At 37.3% G+C, this 23,884-nt stretch overlaps 1 protein-coding gene across 4 annotated transcripts in view; it reads right to left on the bottom strand.

Annotated features, from left to right (window-relative positions):
• Positions 1 to 4,232: 4,232 nt before the first annotated feature.
• Positions 4,233 to 23,884, bottom strand: part of NRG3 (neuregulin 3) — a 1,047,305-nt gene continuing 1,027,653 nt past the window's right edge. For 2 of the 4 annotated variants that reach the window (XM_042908761.1, XM_042908763.1), the window contains exons 7-9: positions 15,008 to 15,135; positions 10,297 to 10,467; positions 4,233 to 4,740 (exon numbers count right to left, since the gene is read on the bottom strand). In XM_042908761.1, coding sequence (XP_042764695.1) covers positions 4,233 to 4,740; positions 10,297 to 10,467; positions 15,008 to 15,135 — 807 coding nt within the window. Of the gene's footprint in view, positions 4,741 to 4,981; positions 5,054 to 10,296; positions 10,471 to 15,007; positions 15,136 to 23,884 lie in introns of all 4 variants that reach the window. The other 2 variants (XM_042908760.1, XM_042908762.1) reach the window with 2 other exon arrangements.

Here is a 23,884-nt window from a genome sequence, read left to right as displayed (position 1 = left end):
GAGATTTTATTTCAGGGTCTTGTGAATTTTCCAACCCAAGGATATTTCTGCTTACCTCAGAAAGAGAAAGATCTGGAAAATGCGTGTGTCACCTAAATATTGCAAAGTTGGCCGACCTCTACATAGTTTGATTTCATTGGATTTCACCTTAATATTTGTCAAATTAAGCAAAAATAAAGCTAGCAAAATAATCAAACATGTAAGTTTCATATACATATTTTATATATACATATATGTTAGATATGTATGTATGTGTATATGTGTGTATAGTCACAGTAGAAAATAGATTATTATAAGAAAACAATGTAGATCTTAAGGAATGAATTTCTTCCTTTACCCTCACTATTTCTTTAAAAGGGAAAGAAAAAATAAAAGAGGAAGAGATAAAGCTTATTTAAAGGCATCATTTCCCTTGACATATTGGGATGCATCTAAAATTGAGAACAGCCCAGAAACACTGTGCTGATCTTTCCTGGATGAAATCTGAATTTCTGAAGACTAAAGTACAAACACAGTAGAGATGTGCTATCATCGAATACACGATACTGAATCTATACAATCGAATAATAATAAAAAAGTATTCTTTATATAGAAAATGTTTCCCAGATACCAAAAGATCAAATAAAAATCCCGCCCCTCCTGCTCTGCTTCTAAGTATACTATTTCCTCATTTGGGAAATGTTTCACAGCTCTTGTCTCAGGGCGATATTTTCTGGCTTACAGGGCTGGAATCAAAGGAACCACCATCTCCCCTCACTTAGGGAGCCAGGGTTTCCTGTAGCACCATACAGCAGATGGGTGTGTGTGACTGCTGCATACAACAAGCGGACTCTGGTGGAGACCTGATTGTTGACAGCCTTCACCGTGGTCGCCAGAGGGCTCACTTAAATTGCAGCCATCATTTAATCCGGAAGCCAGTGTACACGCTCTTGAAGTCTGCTTGGCCCTCCTTTTCTCTTTTTGGTAGGTCTGATATGCTATTATTATTATCAAAAGAGATTAATTTGTGGAGTTTTAAAATCAGTGCTGTTCCTCTTGCAGAAGACCTATTGCTACTTAGAAATGATGTGAATCGCTGGAGATGGAATAAATGGACAAATATTAAGTCCTTAACTCACAGCAAGGTAAATTTTGGATTAGAGTGTAAAACAGAGCATTTAATAACGTACCAAAAAAGTCAGAAAGAAAATTTGGAGGCCAATTCAACATCATTTCTGTTATTTCTCATTAGCATAAAATTGGTCATATATTTTGCACAACAGCATTCCACAGCAGTCACTGGCAACTTAGAATAACATATACTTTATGTATCAAAAGAAGACTAATCAGAAAATGATTCAGAGTAAAAACATAATGAGTGACATTCATTATTCAGTAAATAACTAATCCGCAACTTACTTAATCACAAATCTCCGAATATCTTCACATAACAAAGACAAGGAACATGAAGCAAAATCAAGGGTGTCTTGTAGAAATAAGCACCTCTCTGTAGGCACATGAGCTTGAAGGACAAGGTACCGATGGCTCCAGGTGTTTGTCATGTTATATCAACTTTGAGTCTTGATGCTATCAGCACTTGTCAGGTGGTGCCCAAATATGTGCATTTTGGGCTTGGACCCTTTATACAGGAGAGCTTCATATTCCAAAAGGAGACAAATAACTAATGAAATAACCATTAATATCTGTTCTTCATGGAATATTTTGTCTTGATTATCAATTAGGAAGTAACTATATCTCTAAACTACATCAGACCGCCAGTGGATATGCCTGATATTCATGTTCATCAGGATGCACGAAGGTGTTTATAATCATATAATGTATGGTTCCACTTAAAAAAAATGAGTAGGGGGCTGGATTAGGACTCAAATTTGATTGAAAATATTCAGTCTTTTCAGAGAAAATAATATTTGACTTGACTGCTGCAGGCCACGTAATTATAACCTGCTAACTAGGTGAAATCTGTATGAATCCTTTAGTTATGCAACAGGTAACATTTTGATGAAAAACCGAAGAAACAAGGTTGACTTCAAAAGACTTGTGAGGCCTTCCAGTTAGTGTTTGATAAGAGTGATAAATTTCAACCCAACATATTGAATATGCAGCTTATGGGATTTTTTTTATATACTTGTAAATGAAGACCACCTTTCTGAAATATTCCCAAAGATACAATTTTTTAAATGGGAACCTAGGTGATCTAGACATTAAAAATTTGTAATAATCTTTTAAGAGTCTAACAGCATTACCTCTATATTTAAAATAATGTAAGTATAATAGGACAGTTAATGAATACCAAAATCTTTTGTTAAATATAAAATGCATTTCTACCAAAGTGTTTTTTCAATATTTGAGACCTTGAAGTTTCACTAAACAGTGTTGATAAGAAAACAATGATTTTTTTCCCTACATGGCATATGTCTATTATTAAAGAACGTTCTCAAGGAGCAATTTGCTATGTATTTTAAACAGAAACAACATAAACTCAAGAAAGAATTGTATATATTCAATATTTGTTTCAGAAATTACATTCCCTTTCAAGGTAATGTGAATCTTCCACAAGGAAATGTAACCAAAGTCTTCCCAGACTGCAGTAAAAGAAATCTTTTATATACTTTCAAATACTGTGCCTTTTTATTTAAAACAGTGTAAACATAACAACTCAACACCACCAATAATTGGAAAAGACTGGTTAGGTGAACACTAATTTCCTTGAATGCCCCATGAAAATAAGGGTAAATAAAACAGACGAATCTTCAGGAGAAGTTTCAGTTCACCTCAGCAGTGGTAAAAATATTGCTTTATTCCAAATGAACATACAACACAATTTACTGTTCTTTTGGGGGCTTCCTGTGAACTGAAAAGTCTGGGCTTTGTGATTTCAACAATTTATTCTTTCCATATTAACCACAGAAGCCAATGTCTTGGTCCACAAATAGTAGACTTGCTACAAAATAAATAATAATGAGGATGATGAGAAGGCAAAGGGTAACTTTCAGTTTGATAATTGGCTTGTGTAAATAATTTAAGTACGCATGATTCAAAATAAACACACATCCTCAACTTGCCTTGTGATACTGATACCATTAATGAGCCAATAGTTGTTCCTCTCAAAAGTATTCACACCAGAAAATGATCTTGACATTGTCAAGAGTTTTAAAGGACCCCGCCATGCAAGTGACCTTGATTTAAGAACTTACTAACTGAATTTTACACTTAATGTATAAATTCAAAGTGAACAGATCTGAGAGGGAAATTTCTTTTCTGAATATTAAATTCCCTGATGTTTCAGAACAAATTTTAGCAAGCTTAATATGCACACACATGCACACACATACACACAATGAACACATGTGCATACAGCATACCTGTGCTCAAGTGAGCAAGCACATACAGACACACACCTGTGCGCACGTGCACGCACACACACAGACACACACACACACACACACACACACACACACACGCACAAAGGGCACGCACACACTGAGAAATGCTCCTTTGGAGCCCCTAAACAATCTCAAAGAAAAACACTTCTTTCTATTAGCATGATTTTAGTGACACGACATTGTGATTTTTCTCGTCTCTTTTTCTATAATAATTTCACACCTCCCTCTGAGATTCTGTGCCTTCAAATTTCAGAGGAAGCTGGCACATAAGAGTAGCGAAGATTGTCCCCCAATTAGTCCTTCTATCTCCTACCCTCCCCCTTACAGAGTTTTTGTGCCATTCTTCAAAAATGAAATAGAAAACACTACATTTGTTGACAGGACATAACCTGTGATGAGGCTGTCGAGTGAATAGAAATTTAGGGGTTGGGACTGGCAAGCCAAATGGCAAGGGCCACTTGCTCACTGGCACGTCCGCCCTCAGGATACAGCTCATCTCTTTAAAACCAGGTAACTGCCAATGCTTTTTTATGAGGACACTGGTGCTGTGGGGCTAAGGGTCTGAATTACCCACATCTACTAAGAGCCAACGAGGCCGGTGTTGGGACTAACTGAAATTGTATTCAGAATTCTACCCAAAAGCTTTCGTTGTAAGCTTTATCCCTCCTGAAACGTTTCTTTCCCTTTAAAAAAATATTTTGTTAAAAAACAGTATGATATGAGGGCGATAGACTATTTGGTTTCTTCTAAGTAGATGCTCTTAAATTAATGCATATAAATAATTTGTATTTAATTTCCTCTCTTTCCTGTTGAGCAAAGCATAGAATGCACAGATTCCTCCATCTCAAGTCACTTGGTCAATGCGGAGTCTCTTTGTATTTCATTTCTTAAGACAAATTGTGCCTCTCTTTCTGATTTGGCCGTGGGACTCAGGGGGAGAAAGGCTGTGTTTTCACTTGCACTGTCCTCGGTTTCTACGCTGGCCAGTTCGTAGTCTTCTGACCGCCTGGCATCAGTCAGAATTCGGATCTGCTCCTGGACAGTTTCTAGCAATATTTTCACTTCTTGCTGTTCTGCTATAAGACAATCGCTGACTGGAATACTCACATTGACAATATCAGCAGAGTAGGAGTTTTTGCACCATTTGATGCTTTTGACTTCAGAAATCCCTGGCATTTGCATGCAGGTTTCCTCTAGACCCACTGAAGGGATGATGGGCACGGAACTGGCCCTTGTAGATGAATATCCCATCAGGTCCTTTTGATCCAAGCTATTAAAATAGGAATTTGTCTCTCTTGAAGGCAGTTGCATATTTATGGATGCATTTTGTTGGGTTTTTAAACCATTGGACGAATACCTGAAAAAGAAACCGAGTGTTACATATTCTGCTTTCGGCTGTGCTTCTTAGAGCAATATTCAGTCAACAAAGCACTTCCACATGCACCATCTCACTGAATTCTCACAGCAACCCCATGAGACGGATAATATGCTCCCAGTTAAACAGAGAAGTAAACTGAAGCTCAGATAGGTGAAGTGACTTGCCCAAGGTCACACAGAAAATAAGTGACAGACTGAGACTCAAACCCAGATCTTCTTACTTGAAGTCCAGGGATCTTTCAACACACCACAGCTGTATAGGCAGGTGGGGTATAGTCTTCCTGACCTCTATCCTAGAATACAAAGTAAATGGGGATTGAGCAGGTAAGTGTGGCCTTTCCATAGTGACAAACAGGAAACCCATAACGGCATTACTCCACTCCATCCATGTGACCACCCTCTCAGCCCTGGTTTAGTCTGTAGACTTGTGGCCACACTAGTTGGAGGCAATCAGGAAGCCCGACATCAAGCATCAAGGTTTACTCATCAAGGATGAGTAAAACTCATCCTGAGTTTTACTGCTTCACACTGACTTTAGGGGGACCAAATCAATTTTCATTGGCACTCTATAGAAATGCCTCACTGTCAGACTGCTGAGCCTACAAATGGGAATGGAGGCATATGATTCCTCTCTGGGGATGAACGTGAAGTGAGATCCATTAGACAGATTATAGAGCAGCTTTCTTCACATGGTTTCTGGAGCCAATTTAGGTATTATGTTGGTGCAGGGCAACAGCTTGACAAGAATGCCAACGTGCCATTCCAAGTCCTTTGAATAATATGCCAGAATCTGGCTAGTCCCCTAATTGCCTGTTCACAGCTAGTGAATTTTCCAGTGCCAGAAAGTGGGGGCAGGTATGTTGTAGATTCACAGAAATGTGGTCTGGGATCTTGAACAGTAGTCTCCATTCTCTTGGTTTATTTGTCCTTAATTTAAATGTTAAATTAAACATTAAAATTTAAGCATAATCTAAACATATCCACCCTTTATATAATAAATCTTATTCCCCTTGTCTTACACCACAATGTAAATAAAAATCATGTTTATAAATGGAAAGAATAATTGCAATGAAGTGTCTTGCATACTAAACAGAGGTCTTTATTGTAAGGACACAAGTTAGAGCAACTCAGAAATCTGTCTCTCCACCAGACAGTGAAAATACATGAGGAACACATTTAGGTGTCTTTGCAGCTCCATCCTCTTTTACTATGCCTAATACAGACTTGGCAATCAATAAATCCTGATCGAAGGGATGCATGAATACATGAACAAACCTTCAAGGTAAATGCTCCCTTTATATCCCAGTTAATGTCCATTTCAAACATAATAATGGCTGACATTTGCAAAATGTTTTTAAAAAGCATGCTTATGTCTAATTACCTCATTTAATTTTTTAAAACATGGGTTTATTTATTATTATTACCATGCAGTGATGAATAAATAAACTAAATTAAGGGGCACTCAAATGACTTTCCTCAAATTATACCTTTGGTAAGTGGCAGAGGAACAAGTTAATCCTAAATTGTCTTATTGAAATTCTTCCTAGCAAAGCCAGAAATGAGTGGGCATCCCACGATGCACTAGGACACCTTTTTAGGGATGTATAATCTTTCTTACAATTACGATCTAATTGTATAGCCATGTACAAGGCAATTCCCTGGGTGGTCTTATTCCTTTCACATAAGTGTTATATGGCTGAAACTCTGACCCTAAAGTTTCTGATCCATGACTTAATTTCAACAAGAAAAAAGGGGGCAGATTTCAGGGCTTTGTGTTCTGTCCTCAGCACCATCCTGTTAGCATCATTAATACGTATGAAGATATAGAATGTCTGCTTATTGCATTCACAGAGCCAAGAAATAGAATTGAGATACAATTGTATTCCATATAGATAATCTTCTGGATATATCAATGGGTAGAATCTAACAGGTTGAAATGTGATGGTGATAGGTGCAAATTCTTATACCCGCATCTAAACATTGCTTGTTAAACTTGTTGGGTAAAGGCATAAATATCTCAGAGGATTTTAGTAAACTGTAGCTTCATGACTACGTTGGCATGACGATGAAATAATCAAAGGCACTTTGAGCCAAACTGGGGCAGCCTTCTAAATTAAGGATTTAGGTGAAAAAGAGGAATTGCAATTGACTTATGTGTCACCTCACAAGTCAGGTATGGGACACATGGCTGGCAATAACTGAAATCTAGAATGTTACCATAACATGGAGATGGCACCACAAACAATTAGAACTTTCCAAAAATGTAGATCTGGCATGATTTTAAGTCCCAACACCATTACAAGCTCTGGAATCTTAAATCAATGGTAGTTGCACTTTAATTTCTTTCATTAATTAAAGGATGTGGGAATCCCTAGGGGGATTCCTCTGGAGACTACCTGAAGTAATGCCCCTGGGCTATTCAGCCAGATCCACACTATTCAATCCTCTCTTCCTTCTCAGAGTTGCTGTGAGGGTCCCAGGGCTGGTATTTGAGAGAAGCTACACTACTCTCCAGAAGTTTAAGCAAGAGCGAAATTTCTAATGTGATTCTGGATCAGAAGACACTTCAGAGTTCTGTGTCCCTTAAGAGTCACAGACTCTTTCACAGTTTTGATCCATGAGCTTGTCATTCACTGACTATAAAATACTAGTTTGAGTCGCCCTTCCTCAGATCCCTCACCAAAGAAATCACAGTGCATTTCATTTGTAACTACGTGAGCCAAAGCATCCTTTTAAAGGTGAAAAAATCCAACAGTTAGTCACTTGGTTTGATTCCCAGGGCTTCAGAAGCCAGGCCAAGGAATCTGTGTTTCTGTAGGGGACTCCAAGCCCTGGTTCCTGGAGCACATGGCATGAGAATCAACTGGCGAAACTGAAGAAACCCACTTCTCCCTCCAGGGCCATACACTTAAGAGATTCCATGTACACATCATCCATGAATGTGATTTTCTGCACATTTCTTTCCTGGTTCGGGGGTTCATTTAGTCAGAAATGCTAAGTATTCAACCTCAGTTCTTTTACATGGGATATGCTACCTTGCGTTAGTCATTTAAACTCTGCTATCCTTAGTGTGTTCAGTTTTAAAATTCCCGAAGGATAACTTAAGTCTGTCAAGTTGCTAGCTAAGTGAGGTGGGTACCCAGTACAGTTTGGCTCCTTCTACTTTGAAGGTGGCGATTCAAGTTTTGTGATTCCATTTCTTTCTGTCTAGCATATGAATACATTAGTTTGATTTGCCTGACAAGGACTAGTTCAAAGCTCTGTAAGCCATTGCCATGGTCGTCAGGGGTCCATTGATGGGGGCAGAGAGGGGGAGGGAAGCTCCTGAAGAATGTCCTCTCCACCTCATTCCTTCATCAGGCTTCCCTAAGATATGTGCTGGGTTCAAGCAGGGCTGAAGTAAGTACCAAGGAGGGAAGTCATATATACCAGGAGTCTTAACTAGCAGACAGTGCCCACACACTTGATAAACAAGCAGCAGATGGCTGATAGCTCTTGTAAATTCATTCACTCCCCCTCTGGGCTAGGGCCAGATTTGAAGAGGGCCTTTAGCTGTGAAATTCTATTACCAATCCCATTTCCAGTCCGGAGAGACGGTCAGTCCCCCAGGAGTGGAAAATAGCTGTTTTCAAGAACTGAGAATAAGATTGCTCCCTGAGATTCATTGTGCTGAGCACACAGTGACTTAGAGTCACCATTTATCAACATCGGGTGCATATCACACACAGGAAAATACATGTGGCCAGCCAGCTGGAGAGAATATTCCAAACCCAATGATGATTGAACCAAAACAGAACTACCACTATGCAGACAGTAAGTGTAAGTCTCCCAGGAGGTGGAAGACAAAGCAATACCTGAACTTGCTTGGAAATCTCTGAAGATTCGTATATGTATGTTTCGAGCCTGTGCCTGGCATAGGCTCAGAGCATCCTTATACCCGGGACATATGGGATGATAGCTGTAACAGTGATGAATGGAAAGAAAGACACCACAGGCTGGGTTCTGTCTCTACCCTAAAAAATCTCTGAACTTGATTTCCCCTCACTTGTTCTCATTCTTAAGTGACAAACGTTATTAGTGACTTAAAAATCACTACCAGTGATAAGTGATTCAAGAGGAAAAGTAATTATGAAACATGATTAATTATAATTATAGGCTAAATGCAAACTCCCTTTCCAGATATAAGGCAAAGAGAAATGCAAACTGCTTCTTGACTTGCATTACACATTTTGGACAACTTGGCTGTTATATTGAATTTGCAACTGTCACCCCAGATCTGTACCAAATGTATTTTACAGTTCATTGGGAATTGCTTCAAAATTACAAATGTCTTCCCAAGGAAATCTGTTGCTAAGTTTGTTCAGACAAGGCACTCCTTTATGTGTATCTTGCCGAGAAGAAAAGTCTCTCTGATAGAAGTCTCCTGCCTGCTTTGGCCTTCAGTTTGATATGGGCAGCCTGGAAAGATCAGCCAGTCCGAAGCAGCATAGAAACCTGGTCTGCCTTATCCAGAGTGATACAAACTAGATACGACAAGAACCTGGCTTGAGTGAGGGAACGGATTCCTGAAATTTCTGGAATAAACCCTGATTGCATGGCTTTTGAAATTAATAATTCTAGAGCAGTTCCTGTGACAATAAATGCTAGTGCTACTTTTCTGCTTATGTGTCAGGTACAAGCCCTCTACACATGTAATGTTTAAAAATCTGTCCAACAACCCATAGGAAGGCTGGTATGATTTTGCTCAATTTATAGATGAGAAAACTTAAGCTCAAAAGATAAAATTTTTTCAAGGATGAGATTTAAAATCCAGTAAGTTTAAGTAAGGGCTACCATGTTTGACTGAACAATTTATGCCAATTAGGTGAATGGGGGCTAAAATTCATCCTCCTCCACTCACCATGCTATGAACCCTATGAGGTCAGTGTCCACTCGGAGGAAAGGGCACCTTTTGCACTGCAAGAATGAGTAGTAAGCCATGGTATCTGGAGCCCATCTTTCCACACCTACACCATAAATGAACCTAGAGATCTGAGTTCAGCAGGTTGTGCTTTGACAATATGCTGCCAACTTTGAGTGAGACACACTCAAGAATTCTCTGGATGGAAGCACATACTATATATAAATACATTACAGGTTACTGTAATGGAGTATTGCCCGACAATGTTGATTAGAGAATTAACTATTTTTTTTTCAAACCTAAGAATGAAGGAATACATTAATCCTCTTAAGAAATCTCTATTTTTTAAAATCAAAGACAAATTTCCAGTTGTTTTAGCAACTATATAACATGTGTCTAGGTATCTATATACTTACTTGCTCCCAGTGTTATTTTTCTAACATTTCCCTAATATCTATTTTAGTTGTACCTATTCTTTTAAGTTAGATTACCTTTTATGGAACAAATACAGAAGTAAGCATAAATAGACAATTAATGACAAAATCAATCAATATAACCCCAAGGAACACAATAACTCAGTTTAAAGTTAGAGCATTAATGATACCCTCCCTAAATTCCATTGCTTTTAAGACCTACCCTTGACAAGGTATCATATCCTGGTCCGGGATCCTTGATTCCTCAAGTTGCTGATATGCTGGTCCCACGATGCCACCCAGCCTACTTCGGGGCGAGGGGGGTGTCCTCCTGAAGGCATTCCTATGGAGCATACCACTCCTTTGCCCTGGGCTGCAGCAAGAGGAGAGACTCCTGCTGGGATGAAAGAAAACCAACATAGCAATAACCTTACAGGTGGCTGCTCAAACTTTTCTGACACTGCTTTTTCACCCCAGACACTCAAAACTCTAGGCTCCATTCATGACTGTAGAATATCTGCTAGGAGGAGATCAGAAGTTGGTGAATCCATTCACCCTCGCAGAAACTGACACAAAGAGAAATTCCCATGTTTCTGGCTTTCTAGGTTGAAGTACAATGGACTAAAACCATTGCAGCTTTCCAGCCAAAGATAAGAGGTGGGCTTAAGGAGTTCTCAAGCTCCTGATTCTCAGCCACCCTCATTATCCAGGATATAGTAGCTGCCTCTCTAATAAAAATAAAAATGGTTTTGTTATTAGACACTGACAAAAATTAAACACAGGAACCCTCAAAGGGATTCACAGGGAAAAGTTCACAGGGAAAAGTGTTAATGGTAGAATAAGTAAACCTCATTTGAGTTGGCATTGTTTCTTTACCATATGTGCTAAATTCCCAGTTCACTACCTCAGATTCTCCTCAGTCTTGAGAAACTACATTGGTTTTCTTTTGAACTGGCTTTTAATAAACATCTGATTACATATTTTATTTGACTCATACATCCAAATACCCAAATAGCCACGTTTTCAGATGCCTTCAAAGGGCAAAAGGCATAAATGGGATACATCTTACGTGAGATTCCTACATAGATCATGCTAAACAAAAGCACTAGACTCTATAAAAATCAGTGGCTAATTTGACCAATTATGTATCCCATACCCATTCCCATCACCACCCCCACTGAATTTACCCTGCAACCATGGGGACAGTAAGAGAAACTCTGTTGTAGACATTTCATGAGATGCCAGTTTATGTGGTCAAACTGGTTCTGCAGTGTTCAGATAGTAAGTGAACTTAGAATTTCTTGCTGCATTCTCATTTAACTCTAAACAAAACAAAACAAAACAAAACAAAACAAAGCCCTTCTAAAAATACCAGTAAAACCCTACAGAAAAAGATGAAAAATATTTTCAAAATTTCAGCAAACCTATCAAGTTCTAAAGGGACCAGACTCCCAAAGTAATTTTACCCGTATCACTACGTGATTTGGAGTTCTGTAACTTTCCATCCAGCAACATTACTGTTAGTTCTACTAACAGTTTTGTACAGATACAAAACAAAACATCTCAAATATTATTTGAGATCATTTTGAGGCCTGACATTTGAGTCCCCATCGACCCTTTCCTAGTTTAGGCAAGGTGACTGATCAAAGTTGATACTCTTCAAGCCAACATTAGCTTCCTGAGTTTTTGCAAATACCAGGTCATACCTTGCAACATATTATACCTTCATTCGTTATCATAATATTTCCTATATGTTGACAGCATGGGACCTCTAGTTAGGTCTCCAAGCCAACAAGTTCAAAGAGTTATAATAGCTATTTCCCCCCTCCCTTTCGGCCTCTATCTGTATTATCCACAAGCTACTATGGAGTCCGTGGGGTACTTAGGCTGTGGCACTGGAATTAGTTGCATCTGGGGGTCCTCTCAGGTCTGTACATTACCAGTAGTGTGATACTGGGGGAGGAATTTCTACCAGAATTTTGAAGGGAAAGAGATGGTACTCTAATTTGGGTCATTTGGGGAGATTTTACAACTTACAGACATGTCTTCAGTGTGTAAGGGGTGGGGGGGGAGCCAACATGGGGTACATTCTGTATGTCCAGGCAAGTAACAACGGGAAGCTGTTACTATCCCTATAACTGAAGGGACAAAGGGAGAGGGGACTACCCGAATGGACAGAGAAGGAGAGTTCTAAGGAGAGGGCCACTTTGCAGGCACTGTGGCCCAGGAAAAGGGACCAGGGATGCAGCTGAGGGAACCAATCAGCGAGGGAGGGTGAATAAGGGCCGGGGCTGCTGTACCCTTCCACTCTCCCATCTCTTGTCTGTGCCTCAAATCAAGCCAGTAGAAGCCAGAGGACAAGGGAAACTGCTGCTCTTTCAGGGCACAGGACAAGGCAAAAAAAAGTAAAAAATAGATATGGGTAGGAGAGGTGCAAAAGAAGGGTATCAGCATCATGCTTAAGTATTTTCATAAGACTGCTATAGGGCTAAAAGAGAGAAATTATACAACGTGTTTAGCATGGAGCCTGGTGCGTAGTAGGTGCTTAAGCCATGAGTTCTCCTGATCTCTCCACCACAAGTGACAACTCAAAGGCTCGTACTAATCACTGAAAACCCTGGTCTTATTTCACTCTAAAAAAAATCTGCACACGTGCTCTCTATAAAAGAGTTATATTGCTAAAATATAATGTAGTACGTATGCCATGGCATAATAGATTTTTCTTTAAGAAGAAAGAGGATTTTTTTCCTTTGAACTAAACATGAGAAATAATGGCTTTGAATTAATAGCTTTGTTATGAGTTATCCAAATAAGTCATATTTGCAGTGCACAAAAAGAAATTAATTATGCAGAGCCAGCCAAACTGTCACAACAACAATGTCTTCCAGTATGAACTAGTGACCCATCTTAAAAAACAGTTCCTCACCTATTGATCAATCAACTGTTCAAGCCTTCTAACCCAGTGGCTTTTGGGAAGTTATAGAGCAGTTTGCAGGATATATAAATCAGTGACCAGGTTATCAATCATGAAAATGTTTAAGTCTACTGCATGTTTTACAAAACAAAAGCTATGATATATTAAACTATAATTTACAAAGTTCTAAAAGCGCTTTATAAATCAACCCTCGCCTATCTATCAGGACACAATGTATGACAACAAATACTGCAGTGCCATTGAACCAAACAAAAAGGAACACTTCTTAAAGATGACCTTATTTAATTTGTGAGTCTTTCCTAGAAATATAGTAGAAGCCAAGTTGAAGATGAGAGTATGCCAACAGACAAGGAGTAGGGGTAGGGTATTTGCAGCTCAAATACATTAGAAACTGTAATTCTTTTTTTTTTTTAGAAACTGTAATTCTTTTTCATTTCAACTTTAAAACATTGATGGCATCATATAGTACTAGAGTAATATTATACATAATTATTTTACTCGGCTGGCTGGAACACCACTTCAACATGTATTATAATCAGCAGGAGAAATGTTGTTTTGGAGAAAATATCCATCTTATAAAAGGCTGGTAATTTTGGACTTATTTTTCTAATTAAAGAACTTCCATTAGATCCAGTGAACTAAAATGCTCTCTTAACAGGCAAATATCTGTAAATGCCTCAATTGATATAAGCCAGAACTGGTGGTTAATAAAAGCAATTATCCAATAGCCAAACATATTGCAATTCCAAGTTGAAAATATTTAAACCATTAAAAAAAAAACCTAGCAAAACTTTGGTATTTCAGTATCTACTCTTGTAGAATAAGAAAAAAAAATCACCATCCAATAATGAGGATTAGTATCGAGAGTGACTGAAAAACTCCCAGTAAATGTGGTCAGCTTCAAGAAAAATCCTTTTTTAGGGGACTCATTGAGAGTCAAGGAAGAAGATAGTTTCCTTGTATAATGCGTGTTTCTGTCATGGAGGTTTTCAAAACATTGGCTAGATATGTGAAAACTAAGGGTCAACAATATTTATCTGTCATTGCTGGGAACAACTTTTTTTTTTTAGGTTCTTTTTAAATGTATACTTGATATGCAATGTTATATCGATTTCAGGAATACAACATAGTGATTCGACAATTCTATACATTACTCAATGCTCACCACAATAAATCAATATTATTTTTTTATCTTATCCTTTTCTTAAATCTGTTCATATATGTTTTAAAAAATTTTTAAATACCATATTTCTCACTAAGAAAAGGATTCTTAAATCATTCCACAACGTCCACAAAGACTTGGGCTATAGATTCAGTTGCATGTAAACATAGCATTAGTCCCAAACTTGGGCACTTGGTATGGAACAAAGACTTTCCATTTTCAGATTCTTGTATGTAAAATGCAGCATGTGACTGGAAGATGCTGAAGAACTTGTTTGGCCTCAGAATGTTACATAATTGATAAGAGAACTTTATTTTGGGCTTTCTCCCCCAAACAGCCCGATTTCTATGGTCAGCTTGCAAAAGAGTGCCACCCCATTGGTAACAGATCTTATAAACCCAAGGTTAAGATCTGCCAAGCTTCCTCTCCCTGAAAAGTTTTCTTTGTGTGAGAACCATGTTAGAAGACCTGGAGGGTGTCACATCAGCTACCTAGGGAAGAATTCGTCATTAAATTTGCAGACGGTGATAAGGCAGGCTAGGAAAAGTCATGTTTTTATAGTTTTTCAGAATGCAATTGTTTCATTCACTGGTCTGTGTCTGCAGCTTTGATGGGTGTTGTTAATAATTCCTTCAGGCTTCTTATAGGGACATTGCTGCCTGCTGTTATCTTTGGTTTACTTGCTGTGAGCTGTTTGAGCATCCACTCCATGGAGAACTATAGGGGAAGCAAGAACAATCATCTCTTCTGAATAAGATTGCCATTCCTTGGCATGTGTTGTCCAGCATAATATATAGTGTGAACGTGCCCATTCCCACCATGAGTAACTACCTGTACCTGTGGTGTTTGACAGATTGGCTTCCTCTGTCAGGAGAAGGGACCTCTGGGAATGACTGGGGGCCGGCAAAACTTGACTCCATCATTTTCTCCAATGCAGTCACTGGATGCCTTTCCGCCTTTGAATACTGTGGGAAACCACATGCACAGAGTTGAGCTGGAGGATAAGTTGTGAGAGGAGGGTCTATCACACCATAGCTAGATATGAAAAAGTTGCCGAACTTGCCAGTAACTTGTCCACTGGGCACCTGAGCAGGAGAATGATAGAGAAATCATTTGCACCCCATTTCTCACACACTGAGTAGTCTCTGCCCTCCCTCCAAACATTCTGTGCTTAGATAAAGGTCCATCCAGGAGGGTTCTTCACTTAGAATTTTAAATATGTCTTCTCATTTCAGTCTACACCCATGGCACACTGTGCCTGACAGGCAAGAACACAAGTATTTTTTATTCAATGTACATTTTATTCACACAAAAAATTAACTAGTACCTGGACTACTAGTAGTAGGGATTCAATAAATGCTGATTGAGTGAACCCCAGAAAATTCTCAGAATTATGGAAAATATTGATTCAGAGTTTCTGTTCACCAACCTCCACCATTCCCCTCCTTCAGCATTTACCAAGTAATTACTGTGTTTAACAAGAGAAATTTGTAAGCATTTCACTCTTTATATTTATTAAGCCTTGGTTTCACCTTTGACATACAAGGCTCAGGAGACTTTCGGAAAACCTATAGAGGTGACACATTAAGAAAAACTTTGTCCCAAGGAAAGCATCACATGGCATCTCAACCAGGCAGCAAGTTGTCAAGTTTAATACTCTCTGGACACACAGCATTTGAACAAGCAACAAAGGCTAGTGAGTTTCTTTTCCAGAAACTCCACATAAAAACTATCCCAAGAAATGACATTTTTAGAGTGCTAACCAATCCAGGGAAAATTTCAAAGTCTGTATATTCATATCTAATGTATGAACAAGAATTTCAAAGAACAATTAACACAGATGTGCAATATACATATGAAAAGGTATACAACTGCACATATTTTGCAAAGGGATAAAATTCAGAATAGAGAAATTAAATTTCAAGAAGATCTAGTAAAGTTACAGATCCAAGAAAAGTAGACCTGGTGCAAATATGTTGGGGTACAAATTTTCAATATGTTCCAAAATATTGAACATACACACTCTTTGATCCAGAATATTACTCCTAAGACTTATCATTATTAGTAAAATTATAAAAGTTCAAAATGATATCATCACTACCGTATGTCAGTGGTACAATTTTTCCTTTTTTAAAGTTTATTTATTTTCTTTTTTTTTTTAAGTGTATTTATTTATTTTGAGAGAGAAGGGAGGGCTAGGGTAGGGGTATAGAGAGAGGAGAGAGAGAATCCCAAGCAGGCTGTTAGCACAGAGCCTGGTTGTGGGGCTTGATTTCATGAACCATGAGACCATGACCTGAGCCAAAATCAAAGTTGGATGCTTAATGACTGAGCCACCCAGGTGCCCCATTTTTCTTTCTTTCTTTTTTGTTTTTTTTTTTGTGTGTGTGTGCAATTTTTAATAACAAAACAGAAAACAACCATAAAAACAGTTAGAAACAATAGAAATGCCCACAAATAAAAACTATACAACTATTGAAAAGAATAAAATCAAGGTATAAAAAAGTATGCCTAGGGGCACCTGGGTCGCTCAGTTGATTAAGTATCTGACTTCGGCTCAGGTCATGATCTTGTGGTTCATGAGTTCGAGCCCTGTGTTGGGCTCTATGCTGACAGCTCAGAGTCTGGAGCCTGCTTCAGATTCTGTGTCTCCTCCTCTCTCTGCCCCTCCCCAGTCATGCTTTGTCTCTCTCTTTTTTTCAAAAATAAACATTAAAAAAAGTTTGCATAATATGAAGGCATTTGCATAAATAAGAAAAATGCAGCAGATACACACATGTTGTAAGTGTGTATCTACCTATCTATATATATATATACACATATGTGTGTATATATATATGGAAACACACACATATATTTAGCTTTATGTATATATATGTGTGTGTGTGTGTGTGTGTATATACACACACGAAAACATATATAGATTTTGTATGTGCATATATATTTATGTGTGTGTTTGCATGTCTGTGTGTTTCCCATGCAACCACACAGGACACAGATGAAATAAAAAAAGGAAAATACACTATTAACTGGATGTTTTCCTTGGGGAAAAGTGTATCAGTGGATATGGGCTATTGGGACTAGGCAAAATGTCAAGGTTATGTAACTAACCTTAAGATGGCAATCTCTAAATGTTTGCTTTTTTAAGTACTTCCAAAACAAACCACATAGTGGCAGTAATAACCATGTCTTGAATCATAATCTACAAAATGGATTTAGAGAAGTTGGTCAGACTTCTTGCAAAATGGAGTAAGTTGACACAGAATAAAAAAGAAGATATGGAAATAATTTGGAAAAGATGGTTATTGTCAATAATCCAAAATTTTAAAGATCCAAAAATGATGTAAATACCTTCATGTGTGCTTTTTTTTTTTGACTGATTAATGTCAATTATTACAAACCACCATGGGAAAAGTGAATTGAATGGACATGTTACTGGAATGTAACCAACATTGTGACCTTCTATTTGACTTTCAGGTTTTATAAGACTGACTAGGGGTTTGTTTGATTGTTTGGTTTTTAATCCCAACTTCTTTAACATTTATTTATTTTTGAGAGACAGAGAGAAGCAGAGTATGACAGGAGAGGGGCAGAGAGAGAGGGAGACACAGAATTTGAAGCAGGCTGCAGGCTCTAAGCTGTCAGCCCAGAGCCGGACGCAGGGCCCGAATTCACAAACCGTGAGATCATGACCTGAGCCGAAGTCGGATGCTCAGCCGACTGAGTCACCCAGGCGCCCCTTTAATCCCAACTTTTAATAAATTCATTTAGAAGACAAACTTGCTTGGAAGGCTCAGCTACAGAAACAAGTGATATAATCTAGAGGTATCTGTGGCAAATGGAAGGAGGTAAGTCTGTGCTCCTCCAGAGGTCTGTGGGGGCAATATCAACCAAGTGTTTCCGGAGCATCTAGATTTTCTAGAGAAATCACTGAATCATTGAAAGTCAGCAAGCCATTCATTTTTTTTTTTAAAGCAATGTATGCCAAACAGACTAATTATGTGTTGGGGCCATTAGTTCAGAGCCTCTGCCTTTAGGGGGTGTGTGTGAAATTCCAATTGGTTTTTATTTTATTTTCCAGTGTAGTTAAAATACAGTGTTATATTAGTTTCAGGTGTGCAATATGGTGATCCAACAGTTCCATGCATTACTCAGAGCTCATCAAGATAAGTGTGCTCCTAATCCCATCACCTGTTTCATCCATAAGGCACCAACCTCCCCTCTGGTAACCAACCTCCTCTCTGTTTGTTCTAGAGAATCTGTTTTCTGGTTTATCTCCTTTATTTCCTTTGTTTATGTATTTTGTTTCATAAATTCCACATGTGAGAAAAATCACATTGTATACGTCATTCTCTGACTTATTTTGATTAGCATTATACTCTCTAGCTCTATCCATGTAATTGTGAATGGCAAGACTTCATTCTTTTTTATGGCTGAATAATATTCCAGTGTGTGTGTGTGTGTGTGTGTGTGTGTGTGTGTGTGTGTGTGTACATACCTCACATTTTCTTTATCCATTCTATGGACAGACACTTGGGCTGCTTCCATAATTTGCTTATTGTAAATAATGCTGCAGTAAACATATGAGGTGCATATAGCCTCTGCTTTGAATGAGATTTTTGATCATGAAAGCTAAAAGGCTCTTTTTCAAAACCCTGGATGAAAGTTTTGAATAGACTCAACCTCTTGGTTTGCTTATTTATAGTATCTATAATAGATAATATGTTCTAAATCTTTTCTTTCAAATGCTTGCATTGTTGTCATACAGTTGCTTTCAATTATACTATTTTGGTCAATTAACACAAATTTATTTTCAAAATTTATTATTTTGGATTTTTCCTCTCTCACACAGACCTTATGAGAATCTTTCATTAGTGGCTGTGCTTAACATGAGATTCAGGTTTAAGTTGCTGTATTCCTATCCAGGGTTGGTTGAGACATATGGAACACTAAAAATATACAAATCACTTGGTAATCGTTCAAACTAATATTCTATACATATTGGTTCAAATGAATTTAGAGATATATTCCAGTTTACAGTTCTGACAAATAAAGAGCTTAAAAATTGTCATTCCTGTCCCTACAATAAGAAAAAAGCTGAACAAACTGAAAATCAATGACTGTTCTTATATCCATTCAGTAACTGAAGTTGCATGACAAACCACCACTCTGAAATCTGGACAGACAAGACAATACAAGAACTATGGTCAAGATCAGCTTACCTAGAGCAGAACAAAGAACCAAAAAAGAGAAAAAAAAATCATCTCATATCTGACATGGGTAGGGTGAAAGTAACCATTTTGAAATGGCTGTTTCTACATGAAAAAAGACATTATCAAAGCATTATATTACCTGAGGGAAGATTCCCCCCTGAGTCCCTGCTCCTGTACCCTTCCTGTCTCACATAAGTGGGAAAAAAGTGAAGAAACACTTCTCATGGTCATACGCCAGTAAAAGAGTGAAATATAATCATAAGATTATAGATGAGTTCCCCTCCACTACTCCTTAACACCACATCAGTAGGACTCCTCTATAATAACAGTAGATTACAGCTGACAAATTATAAGACACACACTCTATTTAAGAAGGAGTTCTTAGGAGAACCCAAAGACACAACTAAAAACAAAACAAGACAACAAATAAATAAAACAAATAAAAGACATTAGCTGATTTTAAAGCCCCTGGCATCTATAGCTAAAGCAAACATTAAATGAAACCCAGCTGCTATCCAGATTAACATAGAACCTACACTAAACATGTATTTACCTGAGGTCTACTCAACGTATCATGTTTACCTTTTAACCAAAAAATCTAAAAGCATACTAGAATATACGTATATTTAAAAAATGAAGTCTGAAGAGACAAAGTAAGCACCAGAACTTGAATCAGGTACCATAAAAGTGTTGGCATGATCATACATGGTATTTAAAATAAGCATGATATGGGGCGCCTGGGTGGCTCAGTTGGTTAAGCGGCCGACTTCGGCTCAGGTCATGATCTCGCAGTCCATGAGTTCAAGCCCCGCGTCGGGCTCTGTGCTGACAGCTCAGAGCCGGAAGCCTGTTTCGGATTCTGTGTCTCCCTCTCTCTGACCCTCCCCCGTTCATGCTTTGTCTCTCTCTGTCTCAAATATAAAAACGTTAAAAAAAAAAAAAAGCATGATAACTATGCTTAGGGCTGTGAAGGGAAAGGTAGACAGCATGCAAGAACAGATGAGTAATGTAAGTGGAGAGATGGAAACTCTATGAAATATTCAAAAGTAAATCTAGAAATCTAGAAATAAATAAAAAATACTGTAACATAATTAATGAATGCCCTCGATAGGCTCATCATTAGATTGGACACAATCGAGGAAAGAATCAGGGGAGCTTGACTATTAATCAATAGAAACTTCCTGAAATGAAACACAAAACAAATACTGAATATTAAAAAAAAAGGAAGAAAGAAAGGAAACAATGAATGATAATACTGAAAACTGTTGAGTAATTTTATATGGTATAACATAAGCATAATTGGAGTTCCTAAAAGAAAAGAAAAAAAATGGAGCAGGAAAAAGATTTGAAGGAATAGTGACTGAGAACTTTCCAAAATTATTGACAGACATCAAACCATAGATACAAGAAGCTCACAGAATACCAAAAGACCAAACAGAATAAATACCAAAAAAAAAATCTATATCATAGCATATCATATTCAAACTGTATTTTTAAAAGGAAAAAAGAAGTAAAGAAAGAAACAAAATAACACAAAGATAAAATGCTGAAAACAAAGTCAAAAATTAAAAAATAAATAAAAACCTTGTTTATAGAAGAAAAAGATAAACAAATACAGTGGAATTCTAACCAGAAACCATTCAAACAAGAAAAGACAATAGTAAAATACTAAAAGTGTTAAAAGAAAGAAATAGGGGGTTATGGTTGGCTCAATCAGTTGAATGTCTGACTCTTTGATTTTGACTCAGGTCATGATCCCTGGGTCATGGGAATGAGCCCCAAGCTGGACTCCATATGGAGCCTGCTTGGGATTCTCTCTCTCCCCAACCCTCTCTACCTCTCCCCTGCTTGTGCTTTCTCTCTCTCTCTCTCAAATTAAAAACAAAACAAAACAAAAAACACCAAACTGAAAATATATCTCTGGTTTAATTATCTTTCAAAAATAAAGGAGAAATATAGATTTTCTAGACCAACCAACAAACAAAAAATTGAGGCATTTCGTCACCAGCAGACCTTAATAGAAGCTCTTCAAGGGGAAACAAAATGATATGGATCAGAAACTCAAATCTACATAAAGAAGGAAAAATGCCGAGAAGTAATAAAAAAAGTACATTAAAATATTTTATTTTTCTTATTAATAGATCAAATAGAAAAATGTTCAAAATAATAATATATTTTTGATATAGTATGTACACAAATTAAATGATTGACAGCAATTTTATAAAGAACAGGAGAAAGGAATTGAGGATACACTGTTATAAAATACCTGGATGAACCATGAAGTGGTAAGGTGCTATTTGAAAGTGGACTTAGATTAATTGTAAATCCATATTGTCAAATCTTGGGTAACCACTAACAAATTATAAAAAGAAGTATAATTGGGATGTTAGGAGAGGAAAACAAATGGAATCATACTAAATAACTAAAACCAGAGAAGGAAGAAACAGAAAGAGCAAAAGAAACCAAGAACAGGTGCAAAGAATTTAAAAGTTATCAATATGGAAGATATTAATTGAACTATATCATTAATCACTTTAAATATGAATGGTCTAAATACATCAATTAAAAAACAGACATTAGGGGCGCCTGGGTGGCTCAGTTGGTTAAGCGTCAGACTTCGGCTCAGGTCATGATCTCACGGTCTGTGAGTTCAAGCCCCGCGTCAGGCTGACAGCTCAGAGCCTGGAGCCTGCTTCAGATTCTGTGTCTCCCTCTCTCTGTCTCAAAAATGAATAAACATTAAAAAACAAAACAAAAAAAAAACAGATTAAAAGCCTGTATGAGAAAACAAAACCCAACTATCTGTGGTCTACAAGAAACCCACTTTAAATATATAGGTCAGGTAAAAGTAACAGAGGAGATAAAAACATGTTATAATGATCAAAAGAAAGCTAGAGTAGGTATACTAATTTCAGACAAAGAAGACTTCAGAACAAGGAAAAGTATTAGGGATAAAGAAATATTTAAAAAGTATCATTTACCTAATGATAAGGGGGCCAGTTCTCCAAAAAAGATAAAACCGTTCTTAATATTTATACACCTAGCCACAGAGCATCAAAATACATAAGGCAAAAACTGGTAGAAGCTCAAGGAGAAACCGACAAATCCTCTGTTATACTTGGAGAGCTCAACATACATCTATCAGTAACAGAGATTTAGCAGGCATAAAATCATTAAGGATATAGTTGGGCCACATGGCATGTTCAATCAACTGTATCTAATTGATATTCATAAAATACTTCTAAAACAGCAGACTACACGTTTTTTGAGCTCACATTCATCCAGATAAATCGCATTCTTGGCCATCAAATACATCTTAAGAAATTAAAAAAAATTGAAATCATAAAAAGTATATTCTCAGACCATATTGAAATTAAGCTAGAAATCAATAGGGAAAAGACAGAAAATCCAAAAAAACTATTTGGAGATTAAACCACATACTTGTAAATAACAGAAAGATCAAAGAAAATGTCACAAGAGAAATTTTAAAATATTTTTAACTAATTGAAAATGAAAATACAACATATCAAAAGTTGTGGGAGGTAAAGGAAGCAGTGATTAGAGATAAATTTGCAACATTAAAGTCTTATATTTGAAAAGGAGAAATATCTAAAATCAGTAATCTGAATTTCCACTGAAAAAAGCCAGAAGAAGAAGAGTAATTTAAAACTGAAACAAACAGAAGAGAAGTAATAAAAGTTAGAGAAGAAATTAATAAATTGAAAACAGGAAAAGAATAGAGAAAATCCATAAAAGCAAAGCTGATTCTTTGAAATGATCAGTAACATTGATAAACCTCTGGTCAGTCTAACACAAGAAAAAAGAAAAAAAAAAAAGAAAAAAAGGAAAGAGGGGTGCCTGGGTAGCTCAGTCGTTTAAGCATCAGACTTTGGCTTTTGTTGTGACCTCACGGTTCATGGGTTTGAGCCCCACATCAGGTTATGCGCTGGTGGTGTGGAACCTGCTTGGGGTTCTCTCTATTCCTCTCTGCCCCTTCCTCACTTGCTTTCTCTCTCTATATATATATAAATAAATAAGTATACTATAAAAAACAAAAAGAAAAGATTTTCAATAACAGAAGTGAAAGAGAGGCCGTCACTACTATTCCCACAGACAGAAAAAGGTTAATATAAAGGAACTCTATGAACAACTCTATGCCCTCAAACATGATCTATTGTTGAAATGGACCAGTTCTTTGAAAGACACGTGTCATCAAATTTCACACAAGGGGAAATAGGCAAATTTAATTGCCTTATATCTATTAAAGAAATCTATCTCTTAACAAAATAAGTATCATTTAGGAGATCTGGAGATCCCAGGAAGGCATACCGACTACTAAGAGAAATGAACTGTATTACAAACATATGAAAGAACATTAATGGGAGGTGGGTATCAGGGATGTGCTGTCCCAAGTAACTTTGGAAATGAGTAGAATCTGTAGACTAAAGGTAAAAAGCACTGCACATAAGCACTATCTGGTTGCTAGATATATCTTTGATCT

Source organism: Panthera leo, chromosome D2 (assembly GCF_018350215.1).
Source record: "Panthera leo isolate Ple1 chromosome D2, P.leo_Ple1_pat1.1, whole genome shotgun sequence".
NCBI lineage: Eukaryota > Metazoa > Chordata > Mammalia > Carnivora > Felidae > Panthera > Panthera leo.
This window is presented reverse-complemented; position numbering and strand designations above follow the sequence as displayed.